Source organism: Lactuca virosa, chromosome 6 (assembly GCF_052849685.1).
Source record: "Lactuca virosa cultivar CGN04683 chromosome 6, Lactuca_virosa_CGN04683_v6, whole genome shotgun sequence".
NCBI classification, from domain to species: domain Eukaryota; kingdom Viridiplantae; phylum Streptophyta; class Magnoliopsida; order Asterales; family Asteraceae; genus Lactuca; species Lactuca virosa.
This window is the reverse complement of record NC_136431.1, coordinates 10,512,798-10,540,559: the sequence shown is the minus strand read 5'-3', so window position 1 is coordinate 10,540,559 and position 27,762 is coordinate 10,512,798. Positions and strand designations below refer to the sequence as shown.

The window sequence follows — 27,762 nt, the reverse complement described above, 5'->3', positions numbered from 1 at the left end:
GTGTCCGAATCCCTCAAACCAAGGCTCTGATACCAACTTGAAACATCCCAAAAATACGGTCCAAAACTTTCTTTTTTAAATTCATTAATAAAACCATAATTCAACCATCATCATATAGAAAAATCCATAAATCGTGTATCTCAAAAAGATCATATCAAATAGTGTATCAAAATCATGTAAAAATATCAGAGTCAATCTCCCAAGCTAGAAAGCTGTGGTGTGTGTCATGTGATCATCCCGAGCCCTTCCCTTTGCTAGCTGAAGTACCTGAAACCAAACTGAAAACTGTAACCACGAAGCTTAGTGAGTCTCCCCAAACTACCACATACCATACACATATAACATATCAATAAGGAGATACGGGCCCCGCCCACACTCATGGAGATACGAGCCCCGCCCACACTCCGCTAACTCGGAGATACGGGCCCCGCCCACACTCTGCTGACTATAAGATACGGTCCCCGCCCAAACTCAGCTATTACGAGATACTGGCCCACCCACACTCGACTATTACGAGATACGAGCCCCGCCCATACTCGGCTACTATAAGATACGAACCCCGCCCACACTCAGCTACTATGAGATACGGGCCCCGCCCATACTCAGCTGCTATGAGATATGGGCCCCGCCCACACTCAGCTACTAAACAAACATACAAGTATCATACATACAACAAGTATAACTAAATCTATCAATCATGTATACATCCATAATCAAACGAGGCTATGAGATACGGGCCCCGCCCACACTCGGCAACTATGAGATACGGGTCTCGCCCACACTCAGCTACTAACATATCATACTACGGGTCGGCCTTGGTGTCGTAGACTCGTTCCTACTGAAGGAAACTCACCTCGCAAGGCTGACTGCTGAAAACTCGAGTGAGAAATCCCTGATTGCTGCTCCGACGACTCTCCGGCTATCAATTCCATAATAACACTTAATCAAAATCTGATAATCCTTCTTAGGGTAAAATGACCATTTTACCCCTGCTCTAATTTTGGACCATATCCATGGCCCAATTCCAACTAATCTTTCTAAGTCCAGTAATGGCCCACTAAGGCCCACTAATGGCCCAATTTTCTAAATTGGGCCCAACTTCTCAAATGGGATTTTCCTAAGCCCAACCATGTCCTTAGTCCAAAATCTGACTTCTGATGGCCCACTAAGGCCCAACAACTGATAAGTCCAATTGTTGGCCCAAACCGAGGCCCAAAAGGTAAGAAGCCCAATACTGTTGAGTACGCGGGGCGTACTCCCCTGTAAGCTAAGCGTATTGGCTAAATGGCGTGTACGCTGCGCGTACCTGCATGTACGCCTAACGTACTTCCCTGTTAAGTCACTTTTCCCATTAAGTGCTTAATACTCTAATCCAAAGGCTATAATCACATATCCAAGTCCTCTTCAATGTCTTGATCCATAAAGTCGATCACTTGGTGGCTTGCAACCCACCAAATGAGCCCAAACATAGAATAATAGCAACTAACTCCATAGAAATGGCTAGATCTCATGCATGGTTACATAAAGGCCTTAAAGGTTGAAACTTTACTGCTAAAGGAATGCTTTGAGCTCCAAGGGTGGCAACCCTAAGCTCAAAAACGAAGTTGCATGATAAAAATCCATCCTTTGGACCTAAAAAGGTCCAAAACTCCATAATCCTAGATCTAAGCTTCTAAGAGGAAAGTTAGAAGCTTTATACCTCTTTTGAGTGCCAAAAGATGAAATAGTTCCAGATCCTTGAGCTCAAGATACTCAAGTTCTTCTTGTCCAACTCCTCTTCACTTCTTCCACGCTTTTCTTCATCAAAAATAAGCTCAAGAGGTCAAACACACACAACAATGGAGTATAAGGGCGTATTAGGGTTTTCTGAGGGTGAGGGACTAGTATGGAGGCCATGGGGTGGCTATAATGGGGTATTTATATGTCTTAAACCCTAAAAATTAGGGTTTTGGCATCTGCTCACGTACGCTGCTCGTACTCATGGTACGCTGCGCGTACGTGCACGCGTCCCCTGTATCCAATGCGTGCCTCTACGCCTCGCGTACACCAAGGCTACGCCCAGCGTATGTTTTATGGGCGATCCAATTCTTTGGCTAACTTTCTTAAGTCCAATCCAATAATCATTTTTATCCATATTTGGCCCAACAATAATTTAAGAAATGATTAATAATTAATACCTCAAATGATGCCCGTTACAATCATGGTATGTGGAGCGGTGCTTGACTTGCAGGAAAGTGAAGGCCGAGCACCAGCGACCTCACGGCAAGATGCAGCCGTTGGAGATTTTCGTGTGGAAATGGGAAGACATCACTATAGATTTCATCACAAAGCTTCCTAGGAACGCACGTGGAGTGGATTCAATTTGGGTCATTGTGGATCGGTTGACCAAGAGTGCTCATTTCATCCCTATCCAGGATCGGTTGAACAAGAGTAGATGCACCGCAAGGGTTCAGAATGGACATGAGAGCCCGAGGAGGAAATGAGGGAGCATTACCCCGAGTTGTTCGACGCAACGGACTTCGAGGAAGAAGTATGATTCAAGTGGGGGAGAATTATAAGGCTCGGTAATTCACCAAGGCCTCTTGAGAGCATTTTGATGTGTTGGATCCATTCTCCAAGGAAGTAGAGGTCAAAGCAAGGTGGTGGTACAAAGGAGAAGTTGTAGATTTGGGATTGTTGCTTTATTTCAGACCTTTTCAAGGTATAAAGTCTTGAACTTGATCCATGAGTGCTTAAATCTCTTATTTTGAGTTTTTGGACCTTTTTGGTCCCAAGAATGGAGCTTTATGGTTCCAAATTCGTTTCTAGGCTTAGGGTTGCCACCCTTAGTGCTATTTGAGTCCCAAAGGCAGAAAAGTTACCATATTGAAGGTCTTGATGTGGTCATGCATGAGTATTAGTCATTTCTATGGAAGTAGGTTGTTATATTTCTAGTTCGGGTCCATTTGGGGGTTTGCAAGCCACCAAGTAACCGACTTTATGGGTTAAGACACTTTATTGGACTCAGATCTGTGTTTGGAGCTTTAGGTCTTAAGGGGTTAAGCTCTTTTTAAGATTATGGCTTAATAGGGGAGTACGCTGAGCGTACAAGCCCGTACGCCCAGCGTACAAGCCATGAAGCCTGTACGCTTAGCGTACAGAGGAGTACACCCCGCGTACTCACTGGATTTGGGCTTTGCGTCATTTGGGCCTCAGTTTAGGCCATTCCTTGGACTTTGCTATTTTGGGCCTTAGTGGGCCATCTGGAATTGAACCTTTGGACTAGAGAAGCATTATTAGGCCTTAGGTTAAGGCCCATGTGAAGGGATGGGGCCCAATTTCATATATTGGGCCTTGTAGGAGTGTTTATCTTTTTGGGCCAAGGGTTAAGTAGAGTTCATTTTGGGATAAGAGAATGTGAGGGGTAGAATGGTCTTTTACCCCGGTGAGTACTTATGTCACACCCCAAAACCGGAACGGCGGAAACGTTCTGGGGTGGAGGACGTCATGTTTAGTATCACAAGACATGCATCATAGTAATCAAAGTAATAAACAACCATTTCATTAGAAAGAAAGTGTTTACAAAGTGTGTGTTCACAGAACATAGAATACAATAGCAAATAACAAACAAGACTTGAAGCTATACTGCTCCATCTTCTGAATCCTAGTGCGAGTACCTGTCTACTAGGCTCCTGAGAATACAAGTTATTTGAACGAGTTGATCAGCAATTAAGCTGGTGAGTTCATAAGATTTTAGTGATGTAAGTAAGTTGTAAAATGTCGTGGTAAACTGCTGTTGAAAATGTAGTTGAAAAATGTAGTTGAAAAGGGTAATGAGTTGTAAGTTCTGTTTAGAAAACTTCGCCTGTTCCCCTTAGGAAATCCTATATTTCCTACCTTGATGAAAGATACGCAAAAATGATCCTACAATCCCTTTTATGAGTACTAAATGGATACAAGTGATATAAAACTCAGAGTAAACAAGCAATCGACTGTGCGCATCTGCCCTAAGCTCTCAACCAATTAAGGAACATGGAGTAAGATGGATAGCACACATCCCATTGTTTGTTAGATCATTATTGTATATAACTCTGGCGTGTTCACTTGTTACTCATGGAGTTAATTGTAATGGTTTCTTTATATTTAATGAAAAGATTCTTTAAGGAAAACTCTTATTTCTTATAATAAAATGGTGACCACAGTGATTACTTCTATAATCACTTAGTTTATACTGACTATATAGGATCTGATATCGGATAGAGAGTTAATTGGGTGAATCTGCCCTAAGCCCACAACCAAACAAGGAATAGGAAGTAAGGCGGAAAGCACACATCCAACTATCTATTGGATATTAATGATATATAACCGTGATGTATAAACTAAAATATTATAGGGTTAATCACCTAAGGTCCTTTAAGTTTATACTGGTTTAATAAAATGGATTTAAACCCTTAGCTGGTAAGTTTCTAGTTTTGTATACCAAAGTTCTGGCTTGGAAAGTATGTTTTGTACTAAAACTGTGCATTGACTCTGTGTCATATGACTTGACCCATACCTGGTACCCTTATGATGACTCAATGTATACTGGACATATATATCTAGAATCGAATATATAATAGGCTGGGTGAATCTGCTCCAAGCCCACAACCAAACAAGGAACAGGAAATGAAGCGGAGAGCACACATCCTATTACCTGTCAGATCCTATTGATATATATGTATCCTTTGATGTGTACATTAAGGAATCATAAGGTTAGCATTATGGCCCCTTTCTACTAAACATAGCCTTCTACCAAGGCATCAAATGTTATGTGTGTTTGTTTCTTGTATTAGTATGTATTTTCCCCAAGTGAGACTATCTTTAACTAAATATAGTTTATACATTAATGAATATGTGAGAAAATCACAAGTAAATGCAATAGGGAAAATAATGTTTTACCTCAGCAGTGACACTGTTGGCTATAAAGTAATAAAATACAGACTCCAGGTAGTATTAAATGTACAATACACCTCGGGGAGTCTAAAATAGCCTTTAGTCCTAAGTCGGTTAATTAAAGGTTTAAATGTGAACTCGTATGTAACTAGGAAGATATATTATGATATTTTATCACCTCGTGTCTGCTAGTCCTGGCACGTGAAATCGTACCAGTGTCAATGCAAACCCGGCAAGATACATTATTATATTTATCACCTCGTGCCTGCTAGTCCTGGTACGTGAAATCGTACCAGTGTCAATGCAAACCCGACAAGATATATTATTAGGTTTATCATCTCGCGCCTGCTAGTCCTGGTACGTGAAATCGTACCAGTGTCAATGCAAACCCGACAAGATATATTATTAGGTTTATCACCTCGTGCCTGCTAGTCCTGGTACGTGAAATCGTACTAGTGTCAATGCAAACCTGGCAAGATATATTATTAGGTTTATCACCTCGTGCCTGCTAGTCCTGGTACGTGAAATCGTACCAGTGTCAATGCAAACCCGGCAAGATATATTATTAGGTTTATCATCTCGCGCCTGCTAGTCCTGGTACATGAAATCGTACCAGTGTCAATGCCAACCCGGCAAGATATATTAACGTGATTTTTCCCGGTACTTAGTATGGTGTGTTCCTCCATGTACTTGTTATAGCATGTTCCTCTATACTTGTTATAGTATGTTCCTCCCTGTTTCTCTTTATTGTGTGTTCTCTTTATATTATCGTGTATTATATCTAGTATGAACTGAATCTCTAAACTATACCTATTATAGTTTACTAGTAATGTACTTGAACTATTGTTTAAAATACTCAATTTACTACTAAGTTATGCTAGTACTTTAAAACGGAGTTTTGTAAACTATAAAGTAGCATAACTTGAAAAGAGCTTTTGAAATGTTTTGACAACTTATAAATGACATAAGTAATCTTTTGAAAGATGTTTATAGCAAACATTTACAAAATTATCATTGTGTTCAACTTGTATTCCCCCCCTTAAAAGCATTTAAAACAGTTAAAAGATTCATTACGGGGTTTGAACTCACCTGATGTGGGTGATTCAAACGAATACGCGCGTAAGGATGATAAGTTCCACGAATGAAGTCCCGATACTTAACGAGTCCTAAATGACATATAATGGCATATATCGACATAAATATAGTGTTTAGAAGCAACAAAATGCAAGGAAACACCTTACGGGACTAGGAAACACTTTGTCCAAGTGTTGGAATCACATGTGATTCACTAAAAGGGAGTGTACAGCCACTTTGAGGAGTGTGCGGCCATGGGTGTGCGGTCAGCATGTGTGTGCGGTTGCACACAGGAGTGTGCGGCCGTACAGAGGGCGTGTGCGGTCGTACACAGGGGTGTGCGGCCGTACACTCTTCATTCGTGCCCAAAATGTCGATTTCTAGGTGTTTCAAAGCCAATACCAAGTCCAACTAGCAAATGAATGCGAAACTCTCACTTTGGAGAGTCTTTAAGGTGTGTACGGCCACCTTATGAAGGTGTGCGGCCATACACCTTCAAGTGATGAAGAACATGAAGAACATGAAGAGTTTTAGGCTTAGATCAAGGTGTCTTACCAGAATGACAAGCTGAATGATGGAGTACTTCACGTTTTTTAGGCCCTTAGAGTGTTCTTGGATGAAGTTTCTAGAGAGAGAAAGTAGTGTGCAGCCAAAATGGAAAAAGAGTGAATGAAGGGGGGTCTCCTCCTTTATATGGAGGTGGGTGTACGGCCAGGAGAGGGGTGTGCGGCCGCACACCCAGTGTGCGGCCGTACACTCCTGATGTTGGAGTGTAAGGCCTAATTTTGATGCTAGAAGTGTACGCGATCCATTTCTATGTTCAAAGCTCGAATGTACTGACCTTTGGACCTTTAAACGGACTCCAAATGAGGCTAAATGATAGCAGGGATGAGTCTGACACTCAGTTGACTTGACTGGCTGAGCTTTGCAAGGCAAAAATTTAAAATTTTTCGGGTTGTCACAACTTATGGTTAAGTTATGAGAATCCCGGACTTAACTAGTTTATATGATGATTAGTAGCCCGGGGAGTCGAGAGATCAGCATTTCGGGGATCTGCCAGCTAGCAGCCAGAGGATTGTCCGTGAGATTCAACTTTGCGAGGTGATTTTCCTCCTGTATGAACGGGTCGAAGGCACCAATGTCGTCCCGTATATTTATGTTAGTATGTTTCGGACTAAGGTCCGATGCTAGGTGGTGCCCGATGTATGCTTATATGATTTCCAAATTTCGGTCTGATGTCGGGCGATGCCTGAGGAATGTTTGTATGCTTGATGTCATCGTGATTCTTGCATGTGTCTGTATTTGTATGTTTCTGGGTTACGGTCCGATGTCGGGCGATGCCCGAGGAATGTTTGTATGCTTTCAGATTTCGGTCCGATGTCGGTCGGGGCTCGTAGAATGCTTATATGTTTATGTTATGTGATTATTCTATGTGTATTTTTTGATATGTTTATATGTATACCGACCTTTGTTCGATGTCGGGCGGGGCCCGATGTCGGAAACTGTCCGATTGTAACGACGTAAATTTTCAAACCAATTTTTTTCATTTTCAAAACACATAGAACTCATATATTATATTTCATAAAAACCACAAGTGTCTCAATGTCAACATAAATCCACAAACGAAAGTCAAATCCCAGAATCCTCAACATAGTCTCGAACAGGTAGGTACAATCATGCCGGCGCCTTCCCGCGGTCCTGAGAAGTACCTTAAACACATATCACACCACACGGTAAGCACAAAGCTTAGTGAGTTCCCCAAAATACCACATACACAAATAATAAGCCTCTCATGGCTATAACTCGGCATGGACCCTCCAGTTTCATGCGTCTCGGTGTGGACCCTCCGGTCATGTGTCTCAGTGAGGACCCTCCGGTCTCACAGCTCGGTTTGGACCCTCCGGTCCTGTCTCGATGGAAACCCTCCGGTCCCACAACTCGGGTTGGACCCTCCGGTCCTGTCTCAGAGGAAACCCTCCGGTCGCACAACTCGGGTTGGACCCTCCGGTCCTATCGCAGGTAAAACACAAAATATAGCATATATATCACGCAGACAAAATGCATAATATTACATAACTCAAATAAGCACATAAGACCCTCCGGTCACACATAGATACCACTCATGGTAAGTATAGTGAGAAGACTCACCTCGTAAGAAATCGGATAACCTCGAACTCGAATCACCGGTCTAGCCTCCGCCTAACACATACGATAATTATCCCTAATTAGTAGCGGCTCTCCAAGAAGCTAGACTAACCCTTCTACAAGCTCACAGAAGGTTAAAAGACCATTTTACCCTTCCATGGCCTTAAGAGTCCACAAATTGACTAAACCCTAAAAGTCAACGGATGCGCGTACGCCGCGCGTAACAGACTCCTATGTTGGGCGTACTCCAACCCCATGCATGCATCGGGGATTCCCGACCCTACGCTACGCGTACTAGGATTACGCTCAGCGTACGTCCCAATTTTGCTCTTCTTACTCATTTGGTCTTAATCCGTTAAGATCTTGGCTCATATCACAGATCTGGACTCCCTAAAGCCTATTACTCCATAAAGTTAGTGACTTTAAGCCTTTGCATGGCTGATAAAGTCACAAACACCCAAAACTCTCATTCTCTAATCTCAAAATGCTCATATCTCATGCATGGGTTGATTCAAACATCCAAGTCTCGATTTTTATGACACTATACCCCTAAAGACACTCAAAGGAGATGCTCATAATCTCTGGAGCTCATTTTCTCATAAAGCATCCAACTTTGGGACCAAAACCCTAAAATGGTCTAACATGATGCACAAAACAAAAGAGTGAGAAAGCTTTGAGCTTTATACCTCCAAATGAAGCTCCCAACATAGATATGCTCAGATCTAAAGCCTGGAATCCCACTCCTTCTTCAAGGCTCCTTCTTCACTCCAAAGAAACAAAAAATCACTCAAATGCTCTCAAATGGACACACACAAGCTCAAGAACGAGGATTAGGGTTTGAGAGGGTTGTTTGTCTGAGAATGGTGGCCAGGAATGAGGCCATCATATCCTTTATATAGGGACACACCCCAAATTATGGTTTTCACTCTAGGCCTAGTACGCCTAGCGTACACTCTGGTACGTCCAGCGTACTTGGTGGCTTCCGCGTATAAAAACACGCATATGAGTACGCTGAGCGTACACTCGCGTACGCCCCGTGTACTCATTTACCACCTTTTCTCAATAAGGGCTAAACTTGACAATTTACCAAAAGAACAAGGGCTTATATGGTATACCTGGTCTTGGGATGTTACACCGATGCCGGGCAGGGCCCGATACAGGGTGAGGCCCGATGCCGGACACTGTCCAATGCCGGGCAGGGCCCGATGAAGGGGAGGGACCCGCGATATGTTTATATGTGATTATGTGTATGGTATGTGGTAGTTTGGGGAGACTCACTAAGCTTCGTGCTTACAATTTTCAGTTTTGGTTTCAGGTACTTCCGGTAGCAAAAGGAAGAGCTCGGGATGACTGCATTGCACACACCATGATGTTTTAGCCTAGGATGTTTATTCTGATATATTTGACAGATGTTCATGATGTTTTGAGATACTATGACTTATGTTTTGATGAGATGATTTTGATAACTATGGTTTTATTTAATAGTTAAAAATTAAATTTTTGGACCGTATTTTATGTATGTTACAGGTAGTCCAGCGACGGTGGTGCTTCGACAGGCGATGGTTGTCCAACAACGAGAGAGAGAGAGAGAGAGAGAGAGAGAGAGAGAGAGAGAGAGAGAGAGAGAGAGAAGGGGAGAGAGAGAGATGGTGTTTGTGTGTTACTAGAGACATATAGGTTGGGTAGGGTTATTAGGGATGGGTTTCATTTCTTTGTTTAATTTTAAATAAAAAAAATTATAAAACAAATTAATAAGGGAAAACTCTACTTTTTAAAAAAATTCAAAACAAATTGGACCGGTGATGCAAGTCCAAAATGTTTTGGACCAAAGTGAATTTTCGTCATATCATAGAGATCATTTTTGCAATTTTGTCAATCGAAAACCAATATATAGCGGTTTTTATGGAATCTGACATATTTTTAAGAGTAGATTACAACAATGGTCATTGTGGTTTGGGGTAATTTGCATGGTTGATACCTAATTCTTTTTTTAACCGAGACCGTTCTTGTGTTTTGATTTTGTTGTGTTGTTGGTCTCTGATCGACTTAAAATGACCAGTATACCCGTATATATTATGTTAATTGTTTTATTTAGTATTAAATTATTAAAAGAAATTGTTTAGTAGATATGGGTCCTACCTACCCTTTCATATCTATTATAGCATCCATCGACATCCTCACTCCTTAAGGCCCCTTGTTACCTGATATGTCTTCCTCTTTCTATCATATCATATGCAAAACACAACAAAATCAAACACGACTATCTCTCTATCGCTCTTATATTTAAGAACCTTAAATGGATGGAACTTAATAGCACCTCCCAGCATAACCCGAGCGTCGTCGCCCAACATAATTAGTGTGTGGTCGATGAGATTTTACCCCCTTTTAACCAGACAAACAAAAGAATTTGTTTATTTTGATTTTGCAATTCATTTTCATTTTAATCATAAACACACAAATGCGACATACATGGACAAGTGATTTTGCTTTTGGGTTTACTGATTTCTTGATAAATATGGTTTTTCCGAACAAAATCCCAATTTACTTGGGTTAATTCAACCATGGTTGATTTCTTGATAAATTTGGCAAAAAATAAGCTTTTGTGTTTAATATAGGAACCGTAAATCCATGTATTATGCTCACAATCACACATTCAGCTCCAACTATCTCCATTACCACATCCACCTTCTTATTCATTTTATGTTCTTGGTTCCGGCCCTCCAAGTTACCTACGAAAAATTCCATGGTTTATCTCATCTGTCTGTGCAGAGAATAACCAAAAAGAAAAAAAAATTGTTTGCCATTAGGTTTAGTGATTTTTCTAGTATATTGTCGGTATACTCTGTTAATACACCAATGACATCTACAAAATGAAACACCAAGTAATTCAGAAATGCCAAGACATACAACACAAGTGTAATACCAACTTTGTTTTCGATAAATATTGTCTTCAAACTTAGCAAAACAAAAAGAGCTAACACTACAGGATAAGCTAATTGTCATGGTCTTATTAGATTTGTTTTTGTGAAAATTTAATTTAAGTTTTCAAACGCATAAGATTATCAGCAACAAAGAAATTCGAAAAGCATACATAATCTCCTCTTTCAACAATCCTTAAAACTTGTGAATTAAAGGCTTCTTGATGGTAGCCGAGATACGTTTCCCATGAAATTATCACAAAAAACAAAAATAGCTTAAAAACTATAAAAAAGCAAACGAAACAGAAAGAAATATATCCATTACAAATCGATACCTTCTCGTCCATTAAACAATATCAATATTGTTTAATTCTGACGACTTCAAGTAAACATGTTGCTTCCATAAATGAACAACACGTCCCTTGAACTTCAAACTATGTGTCGATATCAATATTTAAATAACTAATCAACTGATATGGTGAACCCATAACAAACATTACAACATCTCTAAAAACTATATCTAACAATAATTATACCAACAATTGACACACCTCATGCCTCATCCATACAGAAACCAAACATCAACATCAGCTCTTGCAGTTGAACAACCCAATCAGTTACAATACAGTTTTAAGTAAACTGGAATACATATGAATACCTCAAAATGACACTCATAAGAACTCGTAACCGCATCCCAACAAAGAGTCTTTCTTAATCGATTGACACGTTGGAAATGACCGCTTACTAGAAGTTGTTTTTTCTCAAATAGTGATGCAATAGGCATGACACATGGCCTTGAAATATGGAGCTTTCGATAACTCAACAAAAGTCTACTTCAGTTATATAAGATTAATCACTTTTTGAACCACCACCACCACTACTACCTCCACTACCAATCGATCCCACCACTGCCACCTTCTTCACCTCTACCACCGCCACCTATTCCACCACCACCATAATCATATATGATTAATCACATTTTAAATAGACATATATGTATTATCATTTATGATTAGACATATATGTATAAACATGTATAATCATATATGATTCACTATTGTTGGAAAATATTTGTATGTGATTGTCACTTGAAATAAGTTGAGTCTATGTCTATATATCTCTAACAAACATTATCAGAATGTTTCAGGTATGAAAGATCCTGAAGATTCAACAAGTGTTTGAAGAATCAGATGTTAGAGCACTTGAAGTTGACATGGAGCACTTGAAGTTGACATGGAGAAATTGAAGTTAACTTAGAGCACTTGCTGAACATGGAGCACTTGAAGCTTACACGGTGCACTTTCTAAAAGAAAGTTGGACCATCATGATCTCAGATGGCACATCTAGATCATATGTGTAACATCAATACGCTGATAGATCAACATGAATACTTGGTGGCTTATCTTAATTCAATGGATCAACATGACCACATTAATGGCTCAACAAGATTGCACATGGCACATCATGTATAATGATGGCACGTTCAAATTCTCAATGGCACATCCAGATCATCAATAGTCCATCATGAACATGTGGTTGCACATCTTCAAGTTCAAGACACATTCCAACATTCAAGAAACAACTCAACTTGATCAATGACACTTCTGGAAGTTGATAACATTCTAGAAGACAATGAAGCAACATGATGCTTATGATGCTCATCATATTTTCAATATTGATCAAGAAGGCTCAAGAGAAATGTAGACTCAAAAGTTGGATGGAACCCTAACGAAATACTAATGAAATTGGAATATTCCATCCATTCTCCGTTAAGTATGGCAAAAGTGTCAACTGATGACTAAGTCATGATGATGTGTCAACACCTGATTGGTCAAGCCATGTCATGGGCTTTTCCAAAGCCTATAAATAGGCCCCTTAGGTTCCATTATAAAGTTGCTCATCCTTGTTCATTTCTGGTCATTTGTTGTTTAGACTAGTTTTCAGAGATCCATTTGAGTATTTTAGTGTGTTTACTGTTCAAACACTTGTAACTGAATCTTTATGAATATGAGAGATTTTTGAATCATTGATCTTGAACATACAAAAACGTTTTTATCATTAACTTGGTTAATTCACAACTCTTTATTTTCCGCATTACTTGCCACTTGACGATTTTAAAACTCTGTTTCAATATTTTCAACACTTGGACTCTTCAAGTCTAGGTTTACTGATTTTCTCATTTCTCCAGTTGGTATTAGAGCAATTGAATTTTTCATCACTTTTTCAGTTGGTATCAGAGCTCGTGTGATCGACCTTGAGTTGTTTTTTTCGGCCGGATTATCATCATTTTATTTTTTTTCATTCGAACTATCTCTGTGTTATTTTTTCCTTCCGACTATTTCTATGTTTTTTTTTGCATAGACTATCTATGTGTTATTTTTTTGTTTGGACTATACTTATGTTATCCGATTGAAAAAAAAAATATTGCAATGATAGTCCGAACACACAAATAGACAATTATAAATGAATATAGACAAACATATATATGAAAATAAAAGAATATATACCGGAAACAAAATCAAAAACCATCCATAAATAAATGAACATAAACATTCAAATCAAGAACAAATCTATATGAACAAGTGGTTAAAATATTAAATAGATGTTGCTAGAACAAGTTAGAAAAGTTATAAATTGGCCGATCATTAAAAATGTAAATTTAAAAGTAATAAAATATATCATTAACATTTAGTGAAAAACAAATTTGATTGAAAATGAATTTGAAGTTATAGTAATACTAAAAGTGAAAAATTATTAACATATATTTTTTAAGATTTTTAAGATTATTAGCATATATTTTTATATGCATATTTCAAATAAAGTTGTTGAAATTTAGAAGAATATAAAATATAAGGATGTGTTTTGTAACTTACATCTAATCTAAAGGAGTAAAATGAAAAAAATGTAAAAGCAATTGAAATTATGAAATAGACAACACTACAAATAAAATGTCATTTAGTGGCATACATTTATAATGACATACATTTGATGTGCCACAATATCATATTTCTAGTGACACATTTTATATGCCACTATAAAAATTAATAAATTTAGTGACATAACATTTTATGTCACTAATATTTATAACTATTAGTGATATGCCATTAAAAGTTATATTTTGTTATACAGTATAAATGTACAACTTGTTATTCAGAAAAGTAAATTACAGAACTAGTCCCTAAGCTTTCAAAAAATTACAATTTTTGTCTATTTTCCAAAATTTCTATTAATTTGATTCCTAATTTATATAAGGTTAATTTCTACGAACATTGTTCATAAATGGTTCATCCTGTTATATCCTTACATAGTTTCATTTGCTATAACATTAAGGTATTTTGGTATTTTCTTATTTCTCCCCCTACAAATTGACAGTTTTACCCTTTTTCTCTATTTTACATTTTACCCCTCCCACTTTTAAAACCCTTACCATGTAACGATCCAAACAATCAGCTTTTTAGCACGTCATCGCTCTGCTCCACCGCCACCATCGTACCTGCTGTATCAGCGTCATCACCGCCTACTTCAACGTCGTCGTGGCATTTGTCCAATGTCGTTGTTGCATTCATTCACCATATCTAGTCTTGACTTCAATTTTGTAATATGGATAATGATTAAGATTTTTCCAGCTCTTGTACATTGAGTTAAGTTTTCATCTTCTAATGCTAGATTCAAATTCTCCCAACATACACGCGCAACACACGGATATACGATCCATTGATATGACCCTAAGGATTTCGGTTAGATTCTCACTAGAGGCAAACACATGTACGTCTAAATCGGGAGACCTTGTGCCCTAAATTAGTTTCATGTTTACGACTTAGGAGTCGAATCATATGATTTAATGCAAAACAAATACCTAAATCTTTTCTTTTTTCAGACACCGACAACCAATTCAGGGTGAACTATGTTAGAGACAGTAATGTAGATTGAACCACCATATCTGTTTCTTCTGCCTACCTGGTGCCCGACAAAATGCCTGATTGCTCTTTGTCAAACAATATGCTTGATTTTGCCGATGAAGAAGTTACCTTGGAGAATGTTGGGATGAGACTGGAAGAGATTGCAACACTTTCAACATCTTGTTCGTTTATAACTTCAAATGAGGATGATTCAGGTATTATGGTCTACTGCATGACCTCTACTTCAAATTTGATCCATATTTATTAATGATTCTGTTATAACTATTAAACTGGTGAATCTCTATAGCAAATTAGGTAATTATTAACTGTTAACCTTGTATTTTTTTAATGTTGGATTGTTGGATATGGGTAGATCACTACAAAGGGATCTCAGTCAGATTGCTGAGGAAACTAATACATCTATTATTAAGGGCTTGAGATATGTATTACAAGGTAATGGATGACGTGTATATGTTGAAATTGGCATCAGTTATTGATATAAATTTCCTTCTTCAGACGATTGAGACAGATGATAGTACTTAAGGGTACCAAGATTTCCTTCTGTGGACACAAAAACTATCTTCTCCAACAAATCTTTCTGTAGATATTAATGATGTATTCTCAACTGGTTGTATTTTAGCAGAACTACATCTGAGAAAGCCACTTTTTAATCCAACTTCATTAGCACAGTACTTACTTAGTGGTGTGCTGCCCCCTCAAGTGAACATTCTTGTTGAAGCATGCATTCAGAAGGACTGGAAGAGGTACCCTTTTGGAATTACTATCCTTTTTTCTATAACTTTTTCAGGTAATTGGGAACATGACTTTCTTTTTACAAATAATCAGGAGAACTTCTATTAAGTCTCTTTTGGAATCTACCTACTTCCCATCAACAGTGAGGTCATCATACATGTTTCTAGCCCCACTTCAACTTCTAGCAAAAGATGGATCTCGACTCCATTATCTTGCAAGTTATGCAAAATCTGGAGCTTTGAAATCAATGGGAAGTTTTGCAGCTGAAATGTGTGCACCCCACTACCTACCTCTTTTACTCACACCTTTATTTAACACTGAAGCAGAATGCGCACATATAATGCTGAAAGAATTCTTGAGGTGTCGGAGTTTTGTATCCGTGAAGACACTTATATTGCCTGTGATCCAGAAAATTCTGCAGGCTGGTTTCAAATCTTATTCTTTGATTCTTGATTTGGAGAAATTTAAGTTTTTGTTGACTTAAAGATTCTTGTGTAGACGACAAGTTATTCACATATGAAGTTCTCTCTTCTTCAAGACTCATTTGTACGTGAGTTATGGAGCAAGATTGGTAAACAGTGCATTCTGTGGTTTTATCAATTTTATATGTTTCTCCTCATAAGAGTTCATCTGGGGCTGCCTCTGTGCTTTTTATTGGCTCAAGTGAAAAGTTTGGTGTTTCGGTTAATGGTCTATCAAGGGTTTGCAAGTGGTGATCCAGAAAAGGGTGTGAAATCTATTAGGAGTTTCTTTGAAGATGATCATTTTATTGAATGCTCTCAATCATATGCTAAAAATATTGGTATTTATGGCCAGAGAGTTGTGCGCCTCAGGTGATTCTCTATTACTCATTTAAATGCATTTTAAGGTATTGGACGATCTTTTATTTTAATTCTTCTTTTTGATGCAAAATTTTTGTTTTATTTTGGTATGTGAAAATGAAAAGCAAGCTATGGATCACAACTTGCAACAACTTTTCAGCCCATGTTGTAAAGCTGTGAAAAGTCAATTGCAAAACATTCATGGTGCACTTATGGTTTCAATTGTTTTTGGTGATTCATATTTAAAGAAACTGTGGCTCAAGGAAGTCAAGGTAATCATAATATTTTTAATCTTTTATTTGATTGTAAATCAAGGCCCTCATAATGTGAAAATTACTTATTGGAGTGTTCGAAGGGCAAAATTGTCATTTACTGCCACTAGTCTAAGATGTGATCATATACCGTATTAAAGAGACTAAAGTATGGCTGCAAAAGCAAAAGACAATTGTTAGTATAAAAGGAGAAGATTAAAATAAGTAATTTGTGTTTAATGAGTCATTAGTAAATAAGAAGCAAATACAACGTTTATTTCACTAGACAAAATTCTTTTTTATTTGTTAGTATGCTTATAAACAAAAGAAATAAACGTTATTATAGAATATAAATTATTAAAAGTATAAAACACAAAATAAAGAAATTTATCATTAAATAATATGATTTAAGTTTTAAAATATTAAATCTATCTATTTGTCATTAATTTCTTATTTTATTTTGTCATCTTAACTTGCATTTTTGTCAAAAATATATTTGTTAGTTATAATTTTGTTTTGTTATATGTTAATCGTTGGTTAATATTGTTGCGTGTAGAACATTAAAATGAACCTATCATGTGCTATGTAATAGTATATCGTATTAATTTTCTTATTTAGCTTTTAATATGCTATGACTTGAAGTTGAAGTTGCTAAAGTTATAGTTTGTTTGTAGGAAGAAGTTTCTAACCTTCAACAACAATTATGTGACAAGATCATGAAAGAAAGCAACTGAGCAAGTTATTTGAAGAATGACAATTATGAATAATATGAGGGTTTTTGTAGAAAGTACAAACATCTAATACATTATAAAAAATGAAATCTTTTTACTCATATTCTTTGACAAAGAATTTATCAATGTTGTAATTATTTTGCATATTATTGTTTGTCAATTAACTTTTATTTCAAATAATGATATTGGTATGTCCATTTATAATCTTAATTGTATTTTTATTATTTCAATGAAATTAAAATAGTAATCGGACCTAATTTTTGAATATGTTTTTTTTTTCTAGAGCATGTGCCCCAAATATAAGAAAATGACTTTTATTTTAACAAATGTATTAGTGGCATAAAAAAAGTGCCACTAAAGCTAAAAATGTTATAGTGGCATAACCGAAAGTGTCACTAAAACCGCAGCGGCACAACCAAAAAGTGTCGTTAAAGACTTTTAGTGGGAGCACTTTCAGTGACATTTTATTATTGTGCCGCAGATTACAAAGTGAGTTTTTAGTGACACTTTTTTGGTATTTAGTGGCACTTCTTTTGTGCCGCTAAATGTCATTTTATCTATAGTGCAAATATGATGGAATTATTGTGCACTATTCAAATTAATATAATGTTTATACACGAATTTATTCGTGCTAATAGGAGAACCCCACAACATATATATATATATATATATATATATATATATATATATATATATATATATATATATATATATATATATCATACGTATTTCATGTCAACTACGGTACCATACTTTTGTAAGCTGTAATTTTTTCTTGTAATGTCATTCTTTATACATAAACAAAAGAAATCCTTGCATGCATATGTATTTTCGCTAGTTGCAAACTCTCACCAACCCAAAAAACAAAAAATAAAAAATAAAAAACAAAAAATAAAAAAGTCAAAGAATGAAGAAACAGTCAAACCCTTTTCATGGCAATCTCTATAATGATGTAGGATACGTAGATAATGTAGGTCCTATGTTTGATGCAGAATGAACAACAATCTCTTCACCACCAAGCTGTACTTCTTGATGTTCATCATCCCAAAATAAATAGCCTGGACATTGCTGGTTTGTTTGATCCTCAACCCATTCATTAAAATCTTGTTGCTTTTGAATTAAGCACTCTCTTCCTTCCCCATTGTTCAAATCGCAATTTTGTCCCTGTACCATGCCATCTAAATTCTCCATTAATGGTGGCAAATAGCCTGAATAAATGCTGTTATTTGTGGCAAAGTTTAGCACTTGTGAGGGCAATTCCGGGATTTGATTCTTGTTCATTTGCCACATCGAGTCATTGAAATACTCGGTTTGTGTAATGCAATCCCCATTGTGCCCTTCTAGTACGGAACCGCTTGTGTCAAGCATGAATAATGAGCTCAAAGGAGAAGAGAATACTGTTTCTTGATTTGGTTGCTTGATGTTGTTGATGCACAAATCTTGATTCAAGAAACTCAAATGGGTTGGGTTGTACCCACAGTCGGAATGTGGTTGATCTATGCTTGTAGAAGTTGTACTTAGACGTGTCATCATGCTTGTTGATGAGGGCTTCCGGTTAATCTTCTTCTTGATCCAAGAATTCCAATAATTCTTGATCTCATTATCTGTTCTTCCGGGCAAATGACTTGCTATGTGGGCCCATCTACGTACAAGAACATAGTGCATTGTCAGCATTTTGCAATAGTATAATAGTTGAGACATAAAGTAAGCATGACGAATGCATATGATCACTCTAAAAAAACATGAAATATAACAAGCTAATTAGGATGTGACATTGTTTTCATGTATATGTAGCGTAAACAACTTTGAGAGCGACAGTTAAGTTCTTTCTAGCATATATATATATATATATATATATATATATATATATATATATATATATATATATATATATATATATATATATAAAATAATAGTTTTAATCTTCTTTTGCCATGTGTCTATATAATACAATTTCACATTAATATTATGTCATGTATCAATGAGATATATTAGGCAAATCAATATCACTATTAATGACGTTAAGGTTTTAAATAATTGATTTTAAACTTTTTATAGAAACATTTACGTTTTTAATTATATGTTAAATTTGAAGTTATAACTAACTTTAAAATTTTGGTATATCTCTTAATTAATAGGTTATTTAAAATTATTATTAGTAATTATGAATTTTTGCTATAAAAATTGAATTAATTTTATAAACAGTGGTTCCCACACAAGTTATAAACTAATATATATATATATATATATATATATATATATATATATATATATATATATATATATATATATATATATATATATATATATACACTCCAGTTTTATATAAAAATGGAGTATATATAAAACAATCTTCTTTTATAAAACTGAAATGTAAATAAAAAAAAAATCAAAAAATCATGTAATGGTGTCTTCTTGAACTGGGAAAATTGGTGTCTTAGCCCTTCTTTTATCAAACTCATGTAATTCTAGCTTCTTGCTAGCTTGTTTTCTATAAAATTCTTGCTTGTTCAAAAAAAAAATCATGTAATGGTGGGTTTAAATCTCAGTTTTTGAAGTATAAGTGTACATAAAATCAGATATAAAATTTTATTATGATTATTAATTACAAAAATTGTAATTTATTTGGATTTTTTGAAAATGCCACGATTGCAAACATCGTCTTGTTTCTCCTTAATATTTTTTAAGCACCTATATAACAAGAAATGCACAACAAAAACATTGTAAAAAGAGGCATTAATTAGTGCTATATATAACAATAAAACTTCTTCGGATAACTTATGCTTAACGGATATCGATATTAATTCTTGAAAGCATTATAACCTCAGTTGTTTTGTTCCGTTCAACGTTTTGCATATCGTATATCTTCGTTTATACAACGTAAAAAGAATTAAATTGTGACTTGTCAATTGATTACTTTGATTCATGACGGAAATAATGACAACAGAGACTTTGAAATAATGAACAAAAATGAAAGAAGTCATTTAACCTGACTTTTATATATATATATATATATATATATATATATATATATATATATATATATATATAAAAGTCTTTATTTTTCAATTTTAACCTTGAATATTTTTGTTTTTGATAGATAATATTTAAATGTATTGTATTTAAATGTATTTTCATTGTTATATGCAAAATATATGAATGGATTGTATTTAAATGTATTTTCATTGTTATAAGTTTTATCAACTAATATATATCACAAATAAAAAAATTTAAGGTTAAAGTTGAAGAAAAAATACTTAAAAAGTAAAAAATGGACAATTAATTTGGGACGAATGGAGTATATAGTTATTGCAATTGTTTGTTGGCTGTTTGAGTGATATTGCTACTTAAGTTTCACATGTTAACTACAATGATGGTTGATTGTGAGAAAACTAACTTGTTTCCCACAACGCTGTGAAGATTGATGATCAACTTCTCTTCATCGTGTGTAAATTTTCCTCTTCTGATATCTGGTCTCAAATAGTTTATCCATCTCAATCGACAACTCTTTCCGCATCTTTGAAGCCCTGAAACTAAAACAACATCCTTTGAGACATGCACATTCACACAAATACTTAAAATTGATTCCTAATCAAGCATTCCTAGGTTATATTCGAACAGCAACGCAGGTACAACCGTACAAACTAGTAATGATATGTCACATGAAACCATACAATGTCAAATCATTTAAGGATACCTCAGATCGTGCATTGTTGCTTAGTTTTTTACAGATTACTGAATTCATTGTCATAGATTTTATTAGTGTATAATATATATATAAACACACAACAATGTGCATCGAGAATTGACAATGTAAACATTTTTGCATTATTTAAGTCGTCAAAGTGACATGGGTACGATGTTAAACCCTTCAGTTTGTTTTTTGAACAGCAATGCTAGCTTATATTCAAAGAATACCTAGCGAGAGGTTAGGCAAAAGGAGGTTACAATATTTGGCTAATTAGCCAAGCATTTGTCCCTGTTACACAGACCAGCAATTTTTGAGCAGCTGGGCAAAAGGAGGGTAAATGGAAAAAACCTTTCAGATTTAGCATGTTTGTTTATAGTGTGTACCACTTATTAACGCATGTGTAGAACTTAATTATATGTCACCATTTTTTCACCAAGATAGAATCAAGAGCATAAACTATATATTCAGAATATGGTTCACTATAACATATTTTATTGTCAATCACAGTCAGAGAGAGAGACACACACACACAAACAGAGAGAGAGAGAGAGAGAGAGAGAGAGAGAGAGAGAGAGAGAGAGAGAGAGAGAGAGAGAGAGAGAGAGAGAGAGAGAGAGAGAGAGAGAGAGACCAGCTTTCTCAGGGACTTCACTCCAGCAGCCGTAGCCATGAGTTGTGATGAACCTAATGAGCTTTTCATCTTCCTCAGGTGACCAAAGCCCTCTTTTAACCTTCTGTTGGTTACAACATGAATGTTGTCCCATTCTCTCTCTCTCACACATACACTACCACTCTCTATATAAATGTAAGTATGTATCTCTAGCTGTCTGTTCTTGGGTTTTGCCCAAGTAAAAGAAGAACGAGAAATATGGCCGCCATATATACATATATATATATTTAAAGATCGAAGCAAAAGGGTATCAAGATATATATATGATTCTTACCCTTGAAATGTTTGGGAATACTGAGGCGGATTGGTGCTGGGACGTGGGAGCCACTGATTTATGTGGGGTTTAGTTTTTATCTAACCCTAAAACGACACTTCATCAAATTATATGTTAAAGTCTACATTTTCTACGTAGATCTGTAGTATTACGTAACCAAAGTCACATACATGCCTCTCTATCTCAAACACACATCAACCACATAAATTTATATATAACTCTTTACCCTTAATTATTGGATCTTTTCTTCAAACTTACGTGTTGATTAGACCCTTGTTGAATCCTTAAAACATAATTAAAACATTTCATTAACTTGATGACTATTTTCTATATATATATATATATATATATATATATATATATATATATATATATATATATATATATATATATAGCTTTTCAATTATTATATAATATAGAAACCGACTTGTACGTAGTATGTCAAAAACTACATACAAATAGTATAAACAAGGTCGGAAAAAATATGGTTAGCAAAAATTGTGAAAAGTATATTTTGTCTTCCTTACTAAATCTAGCTTGTGATATATATATATATATATATATATATATATATATATATATATATATATATATATATATATATATATATATATATATATATATATATATATATAGAGAGAGAGAGAGAGAGAGAGAGAAAGAGAGATCCGGTCAGAATTTTTTTTCGTAGGAAGATGAGAAGTTTCTTTTTTACATATTTTTTTTACGAACAAAACAAATGAATCACTAGATGACTAAAAAATAACATGATTCACAACAAAAAATCCCAAAAAACATCTCGATGATTCATTTATACAATGATTTTGTTGTTATTTACTACAATTGTTATAAAAATGAATTTTTTCTTAATTTACATTAAAATTAATCATAAAGACGTTTTTTTTTGAATTTTTTCTTGTGAATCATCTTACTTTTGAATTATTTAGTGATTCATTTTGTTTTTTCACAAAAATGATATGTAGAAAAAAAAAACTTCTTACCTTCCTACCAAAATTTTCCTTCTTATTTGATCTTGACTCTATATATATAACAAGAATAATAGACATTAGTGGATTCACCTTTTCGGATACATCTACCTTTCGCGTTAGATGTCGCCGCTGAAGGTGGTTGTCGTCTATAATGCTCATAGACACCGATTCGAGTGAATTTTCGATAGTAAACACCACCCGTCGATTTTGTGCATAATCCAACGAATGTTGACACACGTCGTACATAGCGGTTTACTGGTGACGGATGTCGCAACTAATGCTCGAAAAAAAGGCCAACCTGTCGCTGCTGATGGTCGTTGCCACTAATGCTCATCAAAGATTATAACATTCATTGTTCATTCTTTTGGTCTTCTACGTTCCCTTTTCTCTATAACACAACTACGACGATTTTACTTTCCTTCCGTCGATTACGTCAGATTTACTCCCCTGCTATCGATTATTTCGCGGTTCCTCATCAGGCGACAAGGTAGCTCATCATCGGCGACATCCACGACATTACCGACAACGAAAGGTGAGATACAAGTCAATTTTGTCGTGAAACCTTCGTCTATTATGTTTATCTTTCTCTTTGTCTTCTCCCCAGTAACATAAAAGTCGATTTTTCGTATTTTTCAGTCCTATGCCGAAATTTTGCCGGAAAAACGGTCATGCTTCCAGAATACTACAACCACCACCCTTCTCCGTCGGATTACACCACCACAAATTCCTTTATAATATGTTTTTATATTTTTTATATGTATATGTATATTTATGTATGTAAATATGTGTATTTGTATGTGTATCACGTATGTATATGTGTATTTCTATGTGTATCATGTATGCATATGTGTTTTTGTATGTGTATTATGTTTCTATATGTGTATTTGTATGTGTATCATATAGGTATATGTGTATTTGTATATGTATCATGTATGTATATGTGTATTTGTATGTATATCATGTATGTATATGTGTATTTGTATGTGTATCATGTATGTATAATGTATATATGGAAATAGAAAATTACATATGCATCTGTGTATTTGTATGCAATTTGAAAAGTATAATGTTATAATGTAAAAATGAAAAAAGTAGGGTGCTATAATCATCATGACCTTAATTTATAAAGTATCCTGTATAATGGAAAGTATGAAAAAAAGTGTGACGTTATAATGAAAAAAATGATCATTACCTTAATTTGTAATAGAAACTTTATTTGGATTCCTAATTCAATATTGAACTTTTATTCATATTGTGTTTCTATATTGTATATCTTATAATTTTCCAGGCTATATATGGGGTTTACTTGGATTATACTTTTTTACATCATGACCGATATAATGGGCTTAGGACATGGAGGTCATGGAGTCAAGGATCCGTTACCTCCAGGAGGCTTTGGTCGTTGACAACACGCAGAGGATGGTATGTCTTATTATAATTTATTTAATTGCTATTTTTATTCATTTATTATAAACTATTGTGACTAATATTTTTAATTATATTTTTTCAGTTGTTCTAGCAAAAAGAATAAGAGGATTGTCCAAAAATATCAAACTCTCAAAGTTATTACTTAAAAAACAAGGGGAAGCTTGTGGCTTTAGATTTTAACAGAGATATTACATTTTCCCTTATCGGGAAATCTGATAATATGTTTTCCCATGAGATTGGGCGATATATGTGGGAGAACATCCCATAGCATATCTAGTTGGGAAATCTGATAATATGTTTTCCCATGTAAGTGGTTAATTATATATATATATATATATATATATATATATATATATATATATATATTTCATATAAGTGCTTATTTATATTACAATTTTAATCATTTTTTTTGAAAATACAAAATGCTTTAGTCCAAGAATTTAATCAACAAAATCAAGTTTTAACTGAAGAAAGAGGTCTAACACCAGGTGAAGTAAGAAATGATTTTGAAAAACTTTTAGGTGCTCAACGCGGCCATATCATAGGCATCGAGAGTAAAACTTTTACGGTTGTGTCGATATACGATCAGGGACAACCACCACAGCCGCCACCACTAGCCACCACCATAATCACAGGTAAAACAACACTCTTTAATTTCAAAATCTCATATATATATATATATATATATATATATATATATATATATATATATATATATATATATATATATATATATAGTAACGCTCGCAGATTCGAGCTAGTCAATTTAGAGATAATAAGCGTTAAAAATGACTTTTTTATAGAAGATTATTTAGGATAAATAATATTAACCAAAGTTATAGTACATTTCACAAGGATTCCATACATATAAAGAACGCTAAAATCCGACTTATAACGAAGAAGTTATGAGTCGTCGAAGTTTCGCGATTAAACCGACACGGCTCCACATAACGTAAAAAGTGAATTTTTGACGAAATACTTTTTAGCCTTAGAAATCTAAACGAAAGTCGTAGTATACGTTAAAACGAGAGCGTGCATATAAAGAACGTCCAAATCTGACTTCATTAGAGGAAATTATGATTTTTCTAAGATTTAGCGTGGCAGTACACAACCCGATAATCGAATATTAGATCGATCGATTTTTAGCCGACACAACCTAAACGAGAATTGAAGATCTCGGTAATAGGAGCTTAACGATATAAAGACAGTAAAAAACGGACGTCGGATGACAAAGTTATGAATTTTTAACGGACTTTAATTGTCTAAGCCGGTTAAAATATAACTTTAAAAATAAAATCAAAATTGGCCGACAGAGTCTAAACAAAAGTTGTAGATCACGTCGCTACCTACGCATGGATATAAAGAACGTCAAAAACGAAGTTCGTATGCGAAAGTTACGGATTTTAGAAGATAATAAATTTTGGGCTAAACCTGCGAGTGACACGTGGCACAATCTGAGCCTCACCTTCTTCCCCACGACATGGAATGAGATGGCGACACGTGGCAGCGAACGCCCAACGTTCAGCTCTTGAACGCCCCGCGTTCGTGCGATTTCCAGCCTATAAATAGAAGGCCCAAATCACTTGTTTTCTCACACCTTTCTAATCCATTCTCTCTCAAACACCCCCAAACCCTCTAATCCTTTCCCTAGCACCTCCTAGGTGTTAGAAGCAAGTCCCGTAGTGTCAGAAGGCCCCGAGAAGAAGAGCTTTCGGCTCAGAATTTTTGCCCGCGCAGAGCCTGGTTTCTCGCTAACCCCCCTGTAAGTGAGTTATGCTTACCATACTTTAAGTATAACTTATGTTTAAGTTCATTATCGTTATTATGAACCTATAAACAAGATTTATCAGTGATTCAAAGTCGTTATACTGATTGATCTACTTACGGGGATGATGTCTAGGCTGTGATTTAGTGAGGTGTTTAAAGTGGGATTTCCAAATAGTATACTTCGTATACCAAACGGACCATACCTCCGATATGATCCTACCTGGTTGTTCCTTACTTGATAGATCTTGAAGTAGACTTTGAGTTAATGATGAATCTAGACTAATAATTAGTCGCAATAAATGTTAGACTAAAACTTAGTGGTAATAATACTAGGTTTCGTCAAAGGAAAAGACAATTGTTAGAAGCAAAGCGCTACCCAAATTTCAAGTCGTCACTTTAACAAGGGAGTGCATAGTTACTTTCATCTTACACATAGATATGAAGTATTTAATATTAATACATGCTATATGTGCTTAAATGATATCTATACTAGATGAACACTTTATACATGTTTTACTTATTTTAAAACTGTATATGTATTTTTTTTACCTATAAATATATTGGGTAAAGATGGGTAGATGAAAGATGATATGAATGATGAGAGATGAAAGATGAAATAGATGATGAGAGGTGAAAGAGGATGAAAACTCTTGACTTTAACGCTGATCCAGTCATGTAGCAGAGTATAGATGACAAACACAGACGATTCTAGACAGTCCAGTGGAATGCTAGCATGCTCACAACCTGTAGGTGATTTTGAACTACGTGTTCACCAGATGTACTCTAAAAATCCTGGCAGTTGCACCTAATGGATAATATTGGCAACTGTGCCTAACAGATAACCTTTGAACTACGAGTTCACTAGATGTACTCTAAAAATCCTGACAGCTGCGCCTAATGGATAATATTGGCAGCTGTGCCTAATAGATAACCTTTGAACTACGTGTTCACCAGATGTACTCTAAAAACCCTGGCAGCTATGGACTTAGTGCCTTATAAATGAACATTGTCAGCTATGGACTTAGTGCCTGATAGATAACATTAGCAGCTGTAGATAACATCGGCAACTATGTACTTAGTGCCTGTTAGATAAACTCTGGCAGCGATGGACTTCGTGCTTATTTCTTATGACAATCCTTAGGAATGAATGAATGAAGAATAGATGATTCTTAGGGAAGATTCTTAAGAATAAGGAAGATAATGAGGATGGGAAATTAGGTTAATTGTTTGATGATTAAACATAATAATTATATTATTGTGGATTGAAAACCCAATGTATACACCAGGTTTCCCAACCTGACCCACTCAGTTTATTTGTATCATAGGTATCAATGCGGAGATACATTACACTGAAAGATTAAAGAAGATGTTAATCATTAGTGTAAATAAATGTAAAGTCTGTTTATGCTTATGTTTCTATATTGACGATGACATCCCAAT

At 35.4% G+C, this 27,762-nt stretch overlaps 1 protein-coding gene across 2 annotated transcripts; it reads right to left on the bottom strand.

Moving 5' to 3' along the window:
- Positions 1-18,283: 18,283 nt before the first annotated feature.
- ATMYB103 (myb domain protein 103) lies at positions 18,284-22,076 on the bottom strand. 2 transcript variants are annotated; one of them, XM_079056591.1, is made up of 3 exons: positions 21,826-22,076; positions 20,901-21,036; positions 18,284-19,145 (listed from the first exon to the last, which is right to left on the bottom strand). In XM_079056591.1, the coding sequence occupies exons 1-3, from the start codon at positions 21,974-21,976 to the stop codon at positions 18,446-18,448; spliced, it is 987 nt and encodes a 328-aa protein (XP_078912717.1). In that variant the 5' UTR covers positions 21,977-22,076; the 3' UTR covers positions 18,284-18,445. The 2 variants fall into 2 exon arrangements, with proteins under 2 accessions (XP_078912717.1, XP_078912718.1); XM_079056592.1 differs by having other exon boundaries at positions 20,901-21,030.
- Positions 22,077-27,762: the final 5,686 nt, after the last annotated feature.

Coding starts and splice junctions, on each gene's coding strand:
- ATMYB103 (XM_079056591.1), bottom strand. CDS start 21,976: ATGTGTGAGAGAGAGAGAATGGGACAACATTCATGTTGTAACCAACAG. Junction 21,037..21,825: donor TGAAGTCCCTGAGAAAGCTG/GTCTCTCTCTCT, acceptor ATGTTGTTTTAG/TTTCAGGGCTTCAAAGATGC. Junction 19,146..20,900: donor CACAGCGTTGTGGGAAACAA/GTTAGTTTTCTC, acceptor TCTTGTACGTAG/ATGGGCCCACATAGCAAGTC.